The following is a 19,515-nucleotide window of genomic DNA, read 5'->3' on the forward strand; positions in this document are numbered from 1 at the left end:
ACTGCTTGTGAGTGTTCAAGTTGTGAGGCCACAACTCGAATCCTGTGTCCAGTGTTGGGCTCCCCGCTGCTAGAAGGACATGTCCAGAGAAAGGCAGTGGAGCTGGGGAAGGGTCTAGAGCACAAGGCTGATGAAGAACAGCTGTGGATTATGTAGCCCAGAGAAAAGGATGCTCAGGGCTGACCTTATTGCTCTCTGTAACCACCTGCAAGGAGGTTGTAGCAAGGTGGAGGTCAGTCTCTTCAACTGAGAAACAAGCGATAGGACAAAAGGAAATGGCCTCAAGTTGTGCCAGCAGAGATTTAGATGGGATATTAGGAAAAATGTTGTCAAGCACTGCTACTGGCCAGTAGAAGTGGAAGAGGATGAGTCACCATCCCTGGACATACTTGAAAGTCTGCTGTAGATGTGTCACTGAGGGACATGGTTTAGCGGTGGCCTTGACAGTGTTGGGTTAGTGATTGGCCATGACGATCTTAAAAGAGTTTTTCTGACCTGAATGGTTCTGTGTTACCTGATGTGTTTTAAAGCAGTTGTAAAAGCTTGCAACATGCCTTAACTTTTTGAGTGAATTTGGATTGAAAGCAGTTGGTCCAAGAATTTGGAAATACTTGTTTGAGGAAATCAGCGTTTAGTAAGTGGCACCCACATTGTAAATTTTTGCTTTTTCTCTTAATGATTGAATTTTTGGGTGGAAAAGACTCAAGTGTGCAGTTTATTCAAGCTGTGACTCTAATAAATGGTTTTAATGTGGTGTGGAGAAATGCTTTGAAAATCCATGAAATCGATGAAGACCAAGAACTGTATTAGCATGAGCTACCATGGATATATAACATGTAGAAAAATGCTGGATCTTCAGGTGTTAACGCCTGACTAAATTTTATTCTCATTTTTCATTTTTATTAATTCACTTGAAATGTTGAGACTAAGGGCATGTTCTGTTGAGGATTCAAGATTAAGAATGCTTACAGAACAACTAAACATATAACTTGGAATAATTAGGGTGGAAGGGACCTTCAAAATTGTTTGTTCCATGTCTTTGCTTAAAAAACGGCTAAGTTATGGTGTTAGGGAAAACTTGGAAGTTAAATTAAATAAGTCAAGACACTGAGTTGTTCAGATAAAGTAAAGAAGGCTTTTCTATTTATATGAAAGATGTCTTGTCTCAAGGATGCCTTCTTGCATCTAAATGCAAGTCAGGTGTTTTGTCTGATATTGCCTTTTCATTTTATAGCTTACTGACCTCAGGAAAAGCTGTGTTGGACTGTTGTAGGATTTTCTTAAACAATAAAATGCTGGCTATTTCATGGTTTTTTTGTTTTTTGTTTTTTTTTTTTTTTGGAAAAGGCATTTAGAGGATAGTCCATTATTTGTATTTTTTTCTCCAAAATAGCTGCTTTTGTATTTTTAAATGTAACAAAAATACTAACTTCCTGCAACACCTCAGAAAATCCTTAAATTTTCTCTGATTTTCTCTACAGTTAATGGTCACAGCTGAAGGTTATAACTGATTAAAGCCACAACTTTTTTCATCTTTGTGATTAGATTCTCTGAAGTTTCAGTTAAAAAAGAAGAAAGTAAAAATCTATGCAGGCTTTTTGGTGTTTTGGGTGGTTTTTGTTTTTTTGGTTTTTTTGGGTTTTTTTTGTCCTGGCTAGCTAGTGCTGGAGTTTATTAGTAGTGGGAATTCATTTTACCTGAAGTGATCCATGCCTGAGTGATAGGCTGTGGTTTAAAATGCCATCTGCTTGCTGTCCTTGGGCATTTCACAGTATGACACCTGGAAATGCAGTGCTTTTTACTCAGAGTAGAGAAATCCTAGTCTTCTTTGGTTTCTCTTTGATTCTAATTAATTCTAGCTATGTAAAAAACCTAGCTCAGAGCTTAAACTTTTCAGAAGATGCCATGAATATTTGTTCTCAATCTTCTATTTTTCATTCAGGTTTAATACATCTCTTGAAACTCTTTGGCCTTTAAGACTATTCTCATGTTCCTGAGACTGACACCTTGATAGGCACATGGATAGATCATATTAAAAAAAAAAGCTTTTGTTTCTTCCTCTCTTCTACTGATGATGAACAGTATATGTCATTAATCCCACTAATGCTTTTCTCAATTAGATCCTGGAGAGACCCCAAGAAGCACATTAGTGTCTGAAATTAGAGTGGCCAGGACTTTATGTTGAGGAGGGGAACACTGAGGCCCTCTCTGGGAGCCTGCTTATGATTTTTTGCTTAGAAGTAACCCCTTGACCACATGGATCTGTCAGGCTGGCCCTGTAGGAGCCCCTGCGGGATGCCTTTCTCTCCTGTGCATTCTGCCCAGAACAGAGACTGCCCTAATTGCAGAGGCAGCTCTTTCCCTCCCTCCTTTCTAATGACAGCTGTTCAATGCTGCTGCCTGAGCTGGCAAGGTTTCTGAGGAAACAAGGAAGATATTGCTGCCTAGGTTTAATCTCTTTCTGTCCTCAAAGACTTTTCTTTTTAGTAACAGAATTTTTGCCAACACTGATAACGTTTCTTCAGTAAAGATTCTTTTTTGCTTAATTCTTTTTTCTAAGCCTGCAGTAATGGACTATCTAAAGTTGATTCATAGAAATAGGTAGACCTGAGACTTAAAATGAGGTGTACAAAGGTGTACAAAGAGCAGCAGGTGTAAGTGGTCAGAAGAGAAGAAAAAGCAATAATACAAACTGAAAAGCTCCAGAAGGAACTCTTTATTAAAGTTTAACAGAAGGAAATTGTTTGTGCTACCTATGGCATTCTTTGCTGCAGGGGTCATATAGTTAAACTACTCAGGTTTTCAAAAATACATTGTGTGTTGTAGGCAATTTTTGCAATTTACTTGTTTTATCATCTTCAGTCCTACTAGAGGAAATAAATATTTAATCTCTCAGGCTGTACTCTGACTCTGAAGGCTGGTTTTGGCCTTAACTCATGCATCTACTGTCCCATCTAGTGATGATAAAATTATTTGATGAATTTGGATAAAGGAAAATTTATTCAGATTTACTGAGATAAGAGAAGGAAGGCAATGGAAAAAGAAACTCATGGGATAATAAGCTCTGTTATGGATATAGCAGAAAGGAAAAAGGCATAAATAGCAGCTCAGATGTAAATGCACAGCACTGTCAGCCAGTTAAAGGGGGTGATTGTCCCACTCTGCTCTACCCTGGAGTGGCCTCACCTCAAGTGCTGAGTGCAGTTTGGGGCACCAGAACATAAAAAAGACATTAAGTCATTAGAGAGTGTCCAAAGGAGGCCAACAAGGATGGTGAAGGGTCTGGAGGGGAAGCCGTGTGAGGAGTGACTGAGGTCACTTGATCTGTTCAGTCTGAAGAAGAGGAGACTGAGGAGAGACCCCATGGAGTCTGCAACTTCCTCATGAGGGAAGAGGAGGAGAGGGCACTGATCTCTGCTCTGTGCTGAACAGCGACAGCACCTGAGGGAATGGCCTGAAGTTGAGCTAGGAGCAGTTTAGGTTGGGTATCATGAAAAGGTTCTTTGCCCAGAGGAACAGGCTCTCCAGGGAAGTGGTCACAGCACCAAGCATGACAGAGCTCAAGAAGTGTTTGGACAATGCTCTCAGGCTCATGGTGCAACTCTTGGGGTGTCCTGTGCAGGGCCAGGAGTCAGATTCAATGATCCTGATGCATCCCTTCTAACTCAGAATATTCTATGACTCTATGAAATAGCAGGTCAGTTTGAGATAGATCTGGTAGAATTAATGTCCGCTATGAAGTGTTTTTGCTAACGCTTTTAGGTTTTGTTCAGTAATCAAAACCTGTAAAATTGTGATGTAGAAATCTTAACAAGAAAACCTCAGGAGTGACTGGAAGTGGTAAGAAACTTTGACAACATGCTAAAACGTGGCAAAAAGGCAAGTTGAATGAAATACAGTGTTTCACAAATAATAAACAACAGCTGCAAAAGGAATCACTGTCTCCTAAATTTAGTATAGTTTTTTTCTCAGTGTATCAGGAGAAATAAATAGCAGAAAGATGTCATATGTTATTAGGTTTTCCAAAATCCATTTGAAATAATTTAATAATCTATAAACAGAAGATAAAATATGGATAAGGTTAATATAAACAGTAGGACTGTTCAGTCCAGACTGCATGTGACAAATTATACACCTCACTGGGTAATTTGTTAGGAGGCTACCACATTGAACACAGCCTTCATGTATGGTCCTACTTCTTCTTTGTCACCCTTCTTTTAATTCTGACATCTGTTTGAGATTGAGTTTGCAGGCTGATGCCAGGAACAACCAAATGCATGTATTTGCATTGCAGTATAAAGAGGGACACTAATCTGATAATTCTGGTGAGAAAGCTTGTGCATCTTAAAGGAAAAGTAGCAGCCAAAATGATGTTCTGTTTTGAAACTTGATCAATAGGAAACCCAACTTTCAATGATTTCCTGTTGGACCTTATTCTGACAGAAAAGATGAACAGCCACACTGGAAACCAGCTGGTGGTTGCCAACATTCAACAGCCTAATTTATTGTGTCTTGTGCAAATAGAATGTATCATGCCTTATATGGGGTCTTACAGAAACTTGAGTTTTAGGGGAAAAAAGCCAAGCCTGCAGCCATTTGGGCCCTTTAACAGCTCCCACAGTGTGTTGTCCCTCTGTCAGAGCTCCAGGAGTGGCAAAGGCTGGTGTGTTCTGTAGCTGCACACACTGAAATCTGCGGGCTGTGTCATAGCTTAGTTTAACTCGGTGACCTCATCTCTGCTCAGCAGCTTCTAGTAGCTGTTCTCTGTGCTTGCCTTGGTGATTTGAGCAGAGCCCTGGTATCTGCAGCTCCATCAAATGACTCAGAGTGCTAATTAGTCACAAAGGAGCCGTGTTCCCACAGAGCTGGCACTGGCTGTGTTTGTTTCCTTCTCTGTAAAGCTAGAATTGCTTTCAGCTGCCCAGCAGTCAGGTCGGTGTAGAGACATCACTAGTAGTGTAAGGCATGGGGACAAGGTCAGTTCGGAAGTGCTGAAAATGGACATGGAAAGTACTGTTGGCGAGAAAAATGTAATCAGTAGGTATGTGAGTGATTGGAAGTCCATGGGAGTGGTCAGAGTCCATGGGAGAAGTCCATGGGAGTGGTTTTGAGAGACTGTGCACTCTCAAAAATAACTTCTTAAGGTCTTTTTTCTCTGTTCACAAAATGGGAAGAAAACCCAAAACCAAACCCAACCACCAAACAAAACAGAAACACCCCTTAAAAACCCAAACCATAAAGACGAAGTCCCACACTATCAAAACAATGGCAATCCAACCCAAACAAAAACCCCCAGACTCTTCTTTTCAAACTGTAAAATTAAAGTAGCTGTACTAATTTCTTCAGAGGAGAAAGTGGGGGGAGAAGATAGATGAAAAACACAAAACCTTGATAATGGTGGCTGAAGATGTCAGTGGACTATCCAGGACCAGGAGAATTAAATACTCAGATTAGGACACTAAGAAAGCCTTTGGGTATTGCAGGAGGGGAAATTCCAACTTCAGCAGTGTATTTGTCAGTAACAATCATGGTACAGAAACGGCTGTGATTTTAATGTAGGAACAGGGGACTCGGGAAACCTCAGAATGTATGATTCTGTTCCCTTTATTTTGCTGGCAAATCTATTGTTTAATTATTACAATAAAATCATTAAGTACTGGCAAAGGTACTTCAGATCTGCCTTTCAAACAATAGACAAATACAGGTATTTCTTTAGTGAATAGAAATTCTTTAGCAGTCTGTTGAGGTCAGTAACTCCAAAATATTTTCAGGTGTTCGGTGATGGAGTAGCAAATGTAGCAAAAAGTTATTTTAGCTGTGAAGATGTTTTTTTTACTTGGAATACCTTACATTACTGTCCTGTGAGGGATGACATCTCCACCTGTTCCACCAACTCCATCAGCTGTGCTTCCTGAAAGAAGGCAGCACACTTGGTATCATCACCCCTCAGGTGGAAGTGATACTGAAAGCACTTGGAGGGGAAAGTCTCACAAAGGGTCGGTCCCAGATGGAGGATTGGGAAGCAGTACAGCAGCGTGTCTTGCACAGCATGGAGCTGGCTATGTGTTCATTGGCATATCTTTCCTAATGTCATAGCATTAATTTATCTGATGTAATTAAAAACTTCTGTCTGGAAAAGCAAACAAAAAGAATTGGCATTGATTTTGATTTTTACTTATTTTTAGGGTGTGAAATCATCAGCTGTCATGCAATTTTACTTAAATATTGTTTGAGGATGTTTGTTTTAACACAGTAATTTTTAACAATGCTTTTACTGAGGTAAGGCTGGGTTTCCTGAAGATATACTGTGTGAATAAAGGGATTTAATTAAAACTTTCACTTTTCTTACAATAAACAGCAAAGTCACAATGATTTTAAAATAGTCTTATATTTCTATTCCAGTTGTTTGCCACTCACCACACCTAGCATTATTTTTTAGAAAAGCCGGACATTCTGAAGCTAACTAGAACACTTTTTGAAGATGAAATCAAGCAAAGTGATTCACATAGTTTTGAAGATGGGAAGCTTGGTTTCTTTTTAACCTGTTGAAAGTTACTTTTTTCTTCCATTTCAGCCTTATGCATTTTTTGTTAGTCTTATAAAATACTCAGAAATGCACTTGAGGCTTTAAAATATTGTGGCCTACTTAAACTCAGCTTTTATTTTTGAATGACATGTGTATTATATCTGTTTCAAAAAATATCTTTAAGCATTAGAAAATCTCCATTGGGTGTTTAATCTTTTTTTCTTTCTCCTTTTTTCCCCTGCTTGTAGTTCTCCTGGCTTTGATAGATCGTATGGGAGATGCCAAAGACCAAGTTCGAGAGCAAGCACAGAATCTTATATTGAAACTGATGTGTGAAGCAGCACCACCCATGGTATGATTGCTTAATGCAGATTCAGATGGAGGCCTCCAGTGAGCTTATGACTTTTGTATGAACTTTGAACATGTCACAATGTTATTGCCACTGTTAATGGTGTAAATGTTAAAGATACTCTTAATGGATTGACACTGATGTATTGTTCAGCTAAAGATAAAAATCTTGGCGCGATGTGATTTTGCATATTTTGCACATCATAGCTTAATTCTGAGTAGACATTTTTATACCGTGTAACAAGAGCTTTGTTAATGAAAGCATGTTTGAAGCAACTTCTGGGTTTGGACAGTGGGAATAAATAGGTTTAATTAGCTCCAAATTGATTTAAAATTAGATTTGTACTTGAACATGTAGGACTAGTCCTACAGTTAAGGTGCACATTTTCTAACTTAAAAAAATCTGGCCTTCTAGCTGTATGACAACGATGGTCTGTGAACCATGGACAAACTGACGTGGGGATAATTGCCCTTTGGCTTGTCATTTTTGGTTGTAAGGAGGCTTGCTTAACTCAACCTTCAGTTCTAAGCAGTATGTGTGCTTAATCTCATATCTCGACTCTGTGAGTCTGAAAAATGGAGGACTGTTTAACAAGATTATATTCTTGAATAGTGATGTTATTTGGAAGTCTGGAGACCCTCGATGTGAGTAAGAACTTATTATTTGAGTTTTTGAAGAAAATCTGTTTCTGAATTCAGAGGTTAATAGGGAAAAAATGAGGTTTTGTATATGCCAATTCCTGGCTTGGTTTATTCATAGATTCAAGTTTGAATGTTTGTGTGCAGTGAATAAGAATTTCTGGACTTTATCTGGAGTGAGAAAATTATTGTCAGTTGCTTCGTTTGTCTGATAAAACATGTAGCATGCTAGGCTATTATAGAACATGTTTATCTGCCTTTGGCTACAGGTCTGATTGGGATTTAGGCATCAAGGTCTAGTAATATCATCCACAAAGACGTTCCTTTATCTATTCACAAGCTGCAGTGTCGGTCATATTCATTGACCAAGAGACCTGGCAGTATTTTTTTCTGTCAAAGTGCCAGTAGTTCATAAATGATATGTTACTGTGCCCAAAATGCTCCCAAATACCTGGCATACAGACCAGAACCTCTACAGCAACAGCATTTGGGCAAGCGCACAGCAGAGCACCTTGGAGATACCTTCATTTGAACTGCTGCTGATAAAGAAATTGATGGTGGTTGCTTTGTGCTAAACCTTTGTCAGGAAAGTTTTACATTGTTGGTCCATCTTTGTGCAGGGTTTTTAGGCTGTACATAGAGGTGATGGAAGTAAGTTTCCATCCCCTGTGAAGATGACTCTGTCAGAAAGTGTACAAGGTTTGTGGGGCCCAAGGAAGAGCATGTGTGTGTAAGATAAGGTCTGGCTCTCCTGGTAACTCCCCAGGGTGGGAGAAGCCTGGCGTTGGTTGTCTGCTCTCAGGAGAGCTTATGGGTCATTACAACTTTGGATGAATAGCATCAATCATCCTCACAGCAGGGACCAAATCAGCGGAGTCTTCCCTGTGCCTCCAACACTGAAAAATACAGAGCTTTAGGCTCTCTGCTGCAGTGAAGCATCCCTTTAGAAGAGCTGAATGGAATAATTGTTTGAAGATAAGTCCTGTAAATTTCTCTCTAGTCAACTCACCTTGCCTCTGCTAGCATGTTGTTGAATAATATTTAATTTGTCCTGTCGTTAAATCCCTGTACTTGTTTTAGATGTTTGGGGTTTTTTTTGTTTCTTTAATGAGCAAGGACTAGATGTAGCTGTTTATGGGCAGAAGGCATAAAAATATAGGTGGCATAAATGTACATGAAAGGAGCAAAGAGAGGTTGACATCAACTCTTGCTAGGAACTTCCCTGAGTTAAAATTTCTAACAAGCCATTTGAATTTCTCTGCTTAAAAAATTTAGTTCTTAAGGGATAATTCAGTGAAAGGTGAAATTTCTCTTTGGTCTGCTTTGCTTATTTCAGTAGTCTGCAGTTCCCTCTCTACCTGTATTTTTATACATCTAGCAAGGAGATTTCCTTTTTCCCATGTTGGTCGGTGACAGTGGGTTAACTGGAAGGCTGTTTTCTTCCGTAAAATCCTGTTCTTTGTTGTTAAGCTATGCAGTTTTGGCAAGCCATATCCTGCTCATCTAAGGTTTGTTTTCTCTAAATGCAATGAACTATAAAACAAACAAACAAAAAAACCACAGATGGGACAAAATTATCAAGCAGGGCTCTAATTGGAAAATTTTATATCTGCTCTGAAGCGTGCTACCTCATTAATAAAGAGGATGCATATTCCCTGCTCTTATGCTCTGTTTTTGTTGATCAACAGCTGTTTGTGAGGGCTTTATTTTTATTTTTTTTTCCAGAAAGCCGATTGCAATAATTAGTATGTAATACATTTTAGCAGCTTTGTGTGTGGCGTCATTATAGGTTGCAGTTGCAGCACTCCGGGGTGCAGTTGGCAGGAGGGAGGTGCCTGGGCTGCAAAGTGTGCAGCTCCTGGCAGTGTGCAGCCATCCATCGCTAGGCAACGCTGCCCGGATGCTGGCCGGGCTGCAATGGCAGCGCTGCAGCTGGGGCGAGTTGCAGGCTGAGCCCGTGCATCTGCTCCCAAGGAGAATCCCCGAGCTCCTCGGCTCCGCTTCCAACGCCCTGATACACAGCTAGAGCGCGGCAAGGAGATGGAAAGGTAACGGGATAAAGCCAGCAGGCAGAGAGCCAGGGCAGGCAGAGAAAAACGAGTGCGCAAGGAGGTGAGCGAGGGTTTAGTGAGCCGGGGGATCGTACCCACAGGAAGCGGCACCCGCACGGAGAAGAGAACCGAAAGCAGAACAAAAATGGAAGCACAGGAATTAGAACGAGGGGGCAAGAAATAATCAGAAAATGAAGAAATAGATCTGAAGCAAAAGTAAGGGAGAAGTGGGGCAGCAGGAGTAGGGACAAGGACAAGCTAAAATGGATGTGAGGAAATTTTGGCAGGGAAACAGAATATGAAGCAAAAAGAATACTGTAACTTCTGCTTGAGTCAATAGTTTGTAATGTTAATGTTTGTTTTGTGTGCATTAACTGTAACAGTTCTATATGTTTTAAGAGCTGTTTCTCAAACAAGGAGAATGCTCAGCTAGATTGCTGAAGGACTTTTTTTAGGAATTGGTTTTGGCATAATTAATCTGTGTTGTGTTCCATATTGTGCATTTCGTAAGTTAATTTTATCACTTTTCCAGTGGACCTGCCTTCTGTTATTTTTTTTGCAACTATTATGAGTGTAATTATATGGAATAGAATTACGTTGTGTTGTGCTCCTGGTAATTAAAGACCATTATTTCTGCTTTTATAGTACATTTGGGAACGCCTTGCTGTTGGTTTTAAACACAAGAATTACCGATCCCGAGAAGGAGTGTGTTTGTGTCTTGTTGCTACCTTAAACATGTAAGCTTTTTGTTTCTATAGAGATGTAATGGTTCTATCCTTCTTCTGAATGTCATTTTTCTCTGAGAGTAATCCTTTAGGGAGTCTGCTTCAATTAAATTAATATATGGGAAAAATCAAACAACTTAAGTAGCGGGCTTTCTGAAAGAGGGACTAAAGTTACAGAAATTTTATCTTATTTAAAAGTAGATAAAGGACTAGTAAGAGAGAGACATAGCTTGATTGATGTCAGTTTGTATTCTATAAAATCTAAGCCAAAAGTTCACTTCTGCAGAAATTATTTTCTGCTTTTTTCTTAAAAAACACTCCTCTTATGTTTTTTTCAGTTATGGTGCACAGCCATTAATCCTCAGCAAGTTGGTACCACATCTGTGTATAGCATTTGGTGACTCCAACAGTCAGGTAAGGATTTCAGTACTTACTGGGCCTTGAACAACTATACTTTGACAGAGCAGTGAAAGCAAAATAAATACAAGCATTCAAAAAAGCTAATAAGGGTCTTTGTGTGCAGCAGATGATTATTTTCTACCATGAGAAAAAGTAAGCCAAATTTCTTCTTTATCAGTCCATCCACTGGGAAGATGAAAGTAGAGTTGCAAAGGCAGCAGTATCACGATATACTGGTCCCTTTAGTTTTGTCTTCAGAAGTTGAAACTAGTAATTGGTGAAAGTAGTTGTTTCTTACAGAGCATGTTGAAAGCAAATAAATAAAAAAATAAGTTATTGACACAAAAAATTACCCCCAGAAGCAGCCCTTCTATGAAACCTGCGCTAGCTTGCCTAATTTGCTGAAGTTAACCTTATGTGTAATTATTTTCCAATTGGAACCCAAATGGCATTTAAGAACATGCAAGGACTGTCATTAAAATCATTAAGCAAAAAATCTGCAGTGAAAATCAGGAAGTAGTTCATAATGGTGACATCTGAACCTCAGAAAATCTTCCAGTGGAAATGGTTAAAATATCTTGATTTATCTGAAGCTGTGTTTGAGGGAAAAGACTATGAATACAGTGAGGGAGAAGGTAACATTGGTAGGAGATGGACTTGTAAACAGGATTGGTCTTTATGCTTAATTTCTCAATGCAGCAAAGTTCTTATCTTCCCTGTGCTGCATAGCACTGTTCCGTTGTAGAGAAATTCTGTTGAGAATTTGTCCTGTTTGCTGATCATCAGTAAAGATGTAGTTCACATCTTGCTAGAGCAATTGTATGTTTAGTTTAAACTGCTGCAAAGAATAATACTAAATTAATTCTAGACATTCTTTATAGAGAATAATGGCATTTACTAAAATGCTTTTTTGGCAATTTTTATTGTGATGACCATGGCTTAAATTTTTTTAAGAGGCACTCTATCTCCTTTCTTTCCCCTGTTCTTTTCCCTTCCACTGTCCTGCCCTATTCCCTTTCTTGTGCTGATGTCATGCTACCTGATTCTAGTTGAAATAAATAAAGAAAATGCCAATCACTTTGGTCCACTCTTGTGGACAGTCTTAGTTTTCCAAAGGACCTTGCTGTGTGTCAAAACAGATGAAAGCAAGATGAAATGTCAAGACTGAGTGCAGGAGCTAACTTTTGAAAGTATTGCCCACTGTGAGCGAGTCCTAGATAAAGCATATTTTTTCCACAAATGCTATTCTTATATCAGATCCAGAAATTCCTCTAAAGCTGTTATTTCTAGGATTTTTTACCATCTGGGCATTCTCTAACTTGGAACAAATGCCATCTTAATATAACAGTTGTATTTCCTTTCCTTTTCACCCTCACTCTTTCAACTGAATTGGCATACAGGGCCAAAGAAACTGTAAGATGAGTGGCCTGTCAGCAAATGTTGTTTTTGTTTCTGTAACTCTGAAATGAACAATTTAAACTGTTCACAGGTGAGAGATGCTGCCATACTAGCCATTGTAGAGGTTTATAGACATGTGGGAGAGAAAGTACGAATAGATCTTACAAAAAGAGGAATTCCTCCTGGAAGGTGAGCTAGCTGTTCTGATTTTGTAATTCTGAGCCATTTGTGTTTTACTGTTCTTTATCTGAACTTTAAACTCATTCACTGTTGTAAAATTCCTTTTGTTTTTATTTTATATTCTATTTAGTTTTGCCTTTCAGTATGATGTTCCTAGAGTTTCTGATTGTGTTCTATGTTGATTAGTTTATATGAAAGAAAATTTGTTATTATTATTAGTTATTATATTATTGTTAGTATTATCATATTAGTTTATATGAAACAAAACATTGTTTTGTTTCTACCTTTGACTAATTAAGAAAGCTAGACAGAACTTGAAATTGTACTTAGTGAGAAACACATAAAATCTTTACAATTCCTAGTTAAAACAATTTATACTTCTTAAAGTGTGTTAATCCCTTATACATTAGCATACCACTTTACCATCACCTTCATCTCACTTCTTGATTTTGATAAAGCTGAATATGCCTGCTACTTGGTTGCAGAGAGAATATCAGATGAGTGCCTCATCAGACCCATCTAAAAAGCTAAACTAAGCTAAGAGCTAAAACTACACTCTCCTAAGAGAAGATTCTTAGGAGACTTCAGAGCACCTTCCAATACCTAAAGAGGGTGTACAGGAGAGCTGGAGAGGGATTTCTTCCAAGGATGTGATAGGACCAGCGTCAAGGGCTTTAAACTGGAAGAGGATAGGTTTAGGTTTGATATTAGGAAGCAGTTATTTTCTGTGAGGATGGTAAGACACTGGAACTGGTTGCTCAGAGAAGCTGTGAATACCCTGTCCCTGGCATGTTTCACGGTGAGATTGGATGGGGCTTTGAGGAGCCTGGTCTAATGAAAGGTTATCCCAGCCCATGACAAGGGGGTTGGAACTGGATGATCCAAAACCATTCTGCGGCTCTATGAAAGAAGAAGCGCCATGGAAGAAGGGTGTTGAACTTATTGTTTCTCATTCTAGGCAGAGTTCAGCCTGTTGAGACACAAGTTTACCCTGCCTATGAGAATGAGAATTTGCACACATTCTCTTCTATTTAATGATAGTCTTATTTTTAGACTAGTAATGGATTATATGGTTACCACAGAAGTTAGGCCATATTATTACTACAATTAAAAAAATTAAGTTTCCTACCAAATAAGTGGAACATATCCAAGAACATTTTCCTTGCATTAATATAGGGCCTTGGACATCTTTTAGAACAGAGAATAAAAGACTGCAGATATCACAACATTTTTGCAATGAACGTTGGGTCTGACTGTTAAGTTTAAGTTCAGTACTCACCGCTTACAATTCCATGTGATACAAGCTGAGTACATGTTGGGATCCAAGTAGGATTAAACACCATAGGTGCTTTGTATCCTCAGGACAATCAACAGCTTCTAATTTAGTTGCAGTAGGTGCCAAGTTGTTGTTTCTACTGTCTGAAACAGCTGAATACAAAATTCCCCCGATCTGAAAGCAAGCATGGTTGTATAATTTGCATTTACATAAAGAAGCAAGACTCTACTTGGTGCATGTTAAATGGGTAGTTGCCACTAAATCTCCCAACAGTTTTGCACCTGACAGTCAGGACTAGTGTTAAATAGTACATGAGCTGAGTGTCAGTGCTGTGTCCTCTGCAGTAGGTTTCAGGTTGGGATAACAGGGGGAATTATGATTTGCTTGAGTTAAACATGAGACTGCTACTCTGTGTCCCATCCATCCCTGATAGAAAGCAGAGTTCCTGTAGTCCTGTCTTACTCCTTCACACAACTAAGAAGGCGTTTGACAAAGCTCAGAAAAGACAGATTAGCTCTGTGGTAGCTCAGACTGTTGTTCCTTCAGAGGCAGACCTCATTTAAGATGTTTCTTCCCCCGTGCCTGTCAGAGTCTTTCCCTTTGCTTAGATGCAGTAAAATTTTCAGGTGGTTATGCAGGAGCTATGATCTGTGGAAAAAAAACCCTTTGATGTAGAGTATCATCATTACTTTGAGAGGAATCTGTGTTGATGTGTGTGTGTCTGGGTAGGTTTTAAGGGTTTTAAGTATTACAGATAATCTGTAGTTCAGACACGACTGCTTTCAGTTGTTGAGTTCAGCCTTAAAGAACTGCATTGCAGCTCCTCTGCTGTAAATCAGTGCATTAAAAATTACATGCAAACATAAATATTAGCAGAAAAATCTATCACTTTAGTGTTTGGTGCACACATGAATCAATAGAATGTAGGTTTGTTTAGTTTGCATAACAAATTGGACATTAGAGAGCTGTGTGTTGCTGCTTGAATGCACTCCATCCTAGAGCACTGAAAATAAGACCTCCTGTCTGCTGAAAGGAAGGCAGGAAAGTTAATCAAGCATTGTTTTGAGAAATTGTTCAACTTCCTTAAATATGCAAATGGTATATACATGTTGTGTCTGTGTAAAGCCAAATACAGTCAGTACTTTAATAATAGTAGGCTTAAAAGGTTTTCTAATCTGCACCTGGTAGGGTTTGCCTTTGTGGAAAATACTGGATTTTCTACAGGGCTTTACTGGACCTGTCAGAATCTAAGTAATGAATAAAACATGGGATCTTACTTCTGTAGTTCAATTTGACTTATTTACTATTTACTTTTCTTCAGTGCATTTCTGTTCTTTACTGAGATTATTGATGAGTTTGTTTATAAATAAAATCAGTGAGTTCCTCTTTCTATTTATTATTTTTTAACTTAGAAATCTCAGATTATTATTATACTTTTTGCTTGAAGCATGTTCCTTTTCCAGAAAAATCAATATCAAGACAGGGATTGGAAGTTTGGATGTTGTTTTCCCTTTTGTTATAATTGCTGCCAGAGAGGTTTGACAGTCTTTGGTGTCAGACCTGAAAGCAGTAGTGCTAATATATTTGTGAATACTGAAAATGGATATTATATGTATTGTTCAGTGAGCCAAAAATACTAAAGAGGTTTTGTTCTCTATGGGTCAAATAGAATGTTTTACAGTATGGAATCTGTGTGGGTGATCTTCCCTGAGTGGAAATAGTATACGTGGCTCTGGATAGCAGTTACTTAGTCTGAGTGTTAAAAGCTTTTATCATTGAGGAATTCATCTGACAAAATTCCCCCATGTTGCTTGAGAAGCAGAAATGTAAAAAAACAGTCATTTGTTTAGTTCCTATGTCTAGGGCCAAAACTTCATTTCCTAAAATGTTGAAGCATATTGCAGTATGCGTTTCTGAATACCACATTTTATGTGGTATGCACATTCTACTTATCTGTCTAGTTCAAGTTGTAGATGAGGTCCATCTGTGTGTCCAGATGTGGACACATGTCTTCAAGATCTATTTTTTTTTTTTTTTTTTAATTGGAAGGGGGAAATATGGAGAAACAACTGCAAAGTTTCATATGGGCCATTTCCTGCTTTAGACTCAGTTTGGACATAAACAACTGTCGGAATCCAGAACATCCCTCTGGGTTCCCTGGATGGCCAGAGCCGCTGGCATGGGGCTCTGAGACCCTGGCATGCAGCCAAAGACACACGTGGGGTTTTGATCTTAGCCCATGGAGCAAATTACCAACTCTGTATGAAGAATTACAAGCCACACACAAAAGTTTAGATAGCATAGTAGAAGTAATCACGAAGTGAAAGGAAGGATTTCTGAGTGCTGTACAGGGGGGTTTTAAGCCTTGTACGCAGGGGTCCAAGTTTTGTACATGGGCGTCAAGGAGTTTTTTAAGATGGAGGGATTTGGGTGTGCCCTGTCCTCCTTTCTCCTTCCTAGCCTCCATGTCTTTGGTGATGTTGGCACTCAGAGATTGGTTTAGAGTAGAAAGTCACTATTCAATATAGATAGTAGGTATTGGGGAAAAAGTACAAACATGTAGTACGTAATATATGATACAAAAGATGGCACCAGCCCCCTGGGAGGGCAGTGTGCCTTTGTCTGAGCTGCTGAACGGGCCACAGCAGTTCAGGGAGAAGAATCTTTTAGATAAACAACAATAAACAACCTAAAGAACGGACAACAGAGGACTACTGGGTCTTTCTTTGAAGGCACGGGTTGGAGGAGAGACTTTTCCATCTTTCGGGGTCACCCCAATCCGGGGCTGGAAACCCCACAACAACAGGCTAGTTAACCATCCGTTCTTCTTTATCCTCCTGCTGTTGATAGGGGGAGTGGTGCTCTTTTGCCTCTTGACAACAAGGTCCACACTTTTAGGTATCCCTCTCTGCCCGTCATATGAACAGTTGAACTCCATCAAGCACGGTCATGAAAAACAGCTTTTCAGTGTGAAGTGTTGTGAACCTTCTCTGGAAGCATCCATGCTTCTGTCTGTGTCAGCTCAAGCTGTGTCCTAGCAGGGTACGTGCATATTCCTCCTGTTGCCCATCCTCACCACAATATGTTAATATTTTGATAGAGACCTGTCACCTGCTGGAGGATTGGGTTTGGCAGGTTGCCAGGAGCCCCCATTTAAAGTGCTACAACTTCATGCATTCATTCATTCACTGACAGCTCATCCAGAAATACCTGCTGTCCCAAACGTGTGGTTTTTGTCAATGGGGATTTTCCTGTCTGTATGAGAAGTTGTGGAAGACTGTCTATGGCTATTTGGGAAAAGGCAATAATAATTCTGTCCACCAGTGACATCTGGTGACTTCAGTGGTTGATTATGATTGCCACGTCCAGAGTTGGGCTTGCAGATATGAGGTGAAGGAGTAATAATGCTTCCCGTCTCAAAGAACATTCCTTATTGCTTGGTGTTCATCCAGCCCTGTAGAATTTCTTGGACTCCTCTTGGCAGGCTCTCTTTTGCCAGGAGCTGAACCTCCTGTAAACATTCTTAAATTGACAGTGATTGCAATAATTTTAGAGACTCTATCTAGCCCATAATGCCCTGCTGCTTGTCACCCTGTGAAGAAATAAGAGAAAGTAGTAAGAAGAGCATGGTGGGAGGAGAGGGAGGGAGGGAGAAACTTGTTGTGAGAGACTTTGCAAAGTAGTAGTTACAGATCCTGTAAGTCTTCTAAACAGAGGGTTGGTTCTAGAGTAGTGCTTCACGACGTTGACAGCTGTGTTATAATTGACTCTGGTGTTGTTGTTGCAATTATGACAAATACTGTAGAGTGTGTCTCTGGTCATAACGACATGCTTTGAAAGTTTGAGGAGTGGCAGTACTGTGTGTTGTTCTCCAGCCTGCATCACTGACAACATAGCGTCCAGTGCTGACAAACACATTTTTTAATTGTTTATAGTTAATACTTTATCAAATTCTCTGCCCAGAGCGAGAGGCAACATGTATATTATTGTAACATATTTATAAGGAAGCATTTTGCTTTTAGCTTCTGTTTAAAACACTCAGGAAAGCATTTTTGAAAACAAAGTTCAAAAGAGAAGGAAATATTTTTATTCTTTTGAATTCTTTAAAATATTTGTGCCAAGTGGATAACATCAGCTTTACAGGATGTAAAAATCAAAGTGAAATTTTAAGGCAAATCTGTTAATCTCTCTAGTCATATTTAGTTTCTCTTGGGATGATGGTTTTAGCCTTTCAGATATACTGTTAAGTCTTCCTCATTAACTAGGTGAAATGCTAATGCAGTTTTTGCTATGAAATCCAGCACTTTTTAGCAGAACTAACAACAATCCCTGATAAACACAAACATATGAGGCAAACACATTAACTTCTTGTTATGAAAGCAAGATGCCTAATGCATTGTTATAGATATTGATTCTCGTGTGAACTTCTCACTTTGTACGGTTGAAAGCACATAGCATGTTAATGGGATTTCATGTGTCATTAGTAAATTCCAGTACCCCAAAAACATTTAATTTCAGAAGTTTTACTTTTTCAAGTCGAAGTGCAGAAAGCCCCATTTCAGTATATGCTGTCTTTGGTTTGCAAAATTGATCTTTTCAAAACTTGAGGTTTAATAGTAAAGCAGTGACATTTGTGAATGGCTGCCGTTTCAGACATTTGGCAGCAGTGGTTGGAAACGCAATGGTAGTGCAAAAGGGAGAGAGGATAATAGGTTCCAGAGACAAGCTGGCAAGTGTGCTTGGGAAAGATTAGGCAAACTACTACTGAGCTACATCTAGTTTTGAGATAAGTTGAGATGGTAGAATAACTGCTGGTTTGTGTTAGGGGTTATTGACTTAAATGATTAAGAGGGTTTTTGGTTGTGTTGTTTTAGATCCTTGCAGTAGGGTAGGCCTTTTTGTGGACATCTGTATAGTTGTTTTTGTGAGCCTACTAAGTCCAGAACAAATTTGCTCTGTAGCATATTGCTTTGAAGTATTTGGAAAGTAAAAATAATGCATCGTGAGAGTCCTGAATTGTTGGGGGGGGGGGGGGGGGAAGGCTCAATTTTTTTATGCTGTTGTCTATCTGCATTTTTTTATCACATTCTTCATTGTTAGGTAAATTAGGTTTATTAGATAAATGAGGTCCCAGTGAGTGAAAGGCATATGCAAGTCTCAGAGAATGCAGACTGAGTCCACTGCCTCTCTACATGGATCATTGCATAAAAGTGCTGTGTGCACAATGAAAAGTTGAAGTGAAATTTTTGTGTGTCCTTGACTTTTCTCCTTATGAGAATTTTCATACCCAGGTGTAGTTCTTACCCATTTTTCTTGTTTTTGTCATAAAACACTTTGGATTGTGAATTGTAAAGACAGCCTATCAGTGCAAATTTTGAATTGGGTATGTAGTCTCTGTTTCTTCTGATGTAGCTGAACTGTACCTGTTCGGAGACCTGCAGACTGTCATGTGATTTATAGTTCATAACTTTGTTCATTTAAAATCAGGATTCAGTCCTGATAGTCCTGGAGCTAAAAATCCTATGTGCATGTTACATATTACCATATTCCAAGTAGTCTAAAATTCAGAGAAGTCTTTGGAGAAATCCAAGAAAATATTCTCAATTGTTTGCAGCTGAACAGTGTCAGTACAAATCTATTGTTAATGCATGGGTCACATTTTTTCTGGGAGATACTTCCACTGCTTTTATTGAGTTTTCTGCAGAAGTGATGAGAAAGGGCTGTTGAAGTGTTTTGCCAGCTTTCTTGATTGAGCACCGTTTTTTGCCCTCTGGGACGAGATTGCAAATGGAGGATTGTGGAGTTTTTTGGTTTGGTTTATTCTGAGTTTTGTTTGTCTGTTTGCTGTTTACATGCAGCAAAGCATTTGCAGCGTTTTCTCTATTGTGACAGTTAAAGTCAGTGGTGTGCGGGTTGGACACGTTTAAGTGTTTAGTGTTTCTTAAATTTAGAAGGAAGTTTTGTTGTTTGGGG

At 39.1% G+C, this 19,515-nt stretch overlaps 1 protein-coding gene across 40 annotated transcripts in view; it reads left to right on the top strand.

The window, feature by feature from the left end:
- CLASP2 (cytoplasmic linker associated protein 2) overlaps positions 1–19,515 on the top strand; it is a 145,707-nt gene that overhangs the window by 17,124 nt on the left and 109,068 nt on the right. For 39 of the 40 annotated variants that reach the window (XM_038123947.1, XM_038124000.1, XM_038123955.1 and 36 more), the window contains exons 3-6: positions 6,775–6,878; positions 10,210–10,301; positions 10,628–10,703; positions 12,178–12,275. In XM_038123947.1, the coding sequence (XP_037979875.1) occupies positions 6,775–6,878; positions 10,210–10,301; positions 10,628–10,703; positions 12,178–12,275 (370 nt within the window). Of the gene's footprint in view, positions 1–6,774; positions 6,879–8,963; positions 9,562–10,209; positions 10,302–10,627; positions 10,704–12,177; positions 12,276–19,515 lie in introns of those variants that run through there. The other variant, XM_038124281.1, reaches the window with a different exon arrangement.

This window comes from Motacilla alba, chromosome 2, assembly GCF_015832195.1.
Source record: "Motacilla alba alba isolate MOTALB_02 chromosome 2, Motacilla_alba_V1.0_pri, whole genome shotgun sequence".
NCBI lineage: Eukaryota > Metazoa > Chordata > Aves > Passeriformes > Motacillidae > Motacilla > Motacilla alba.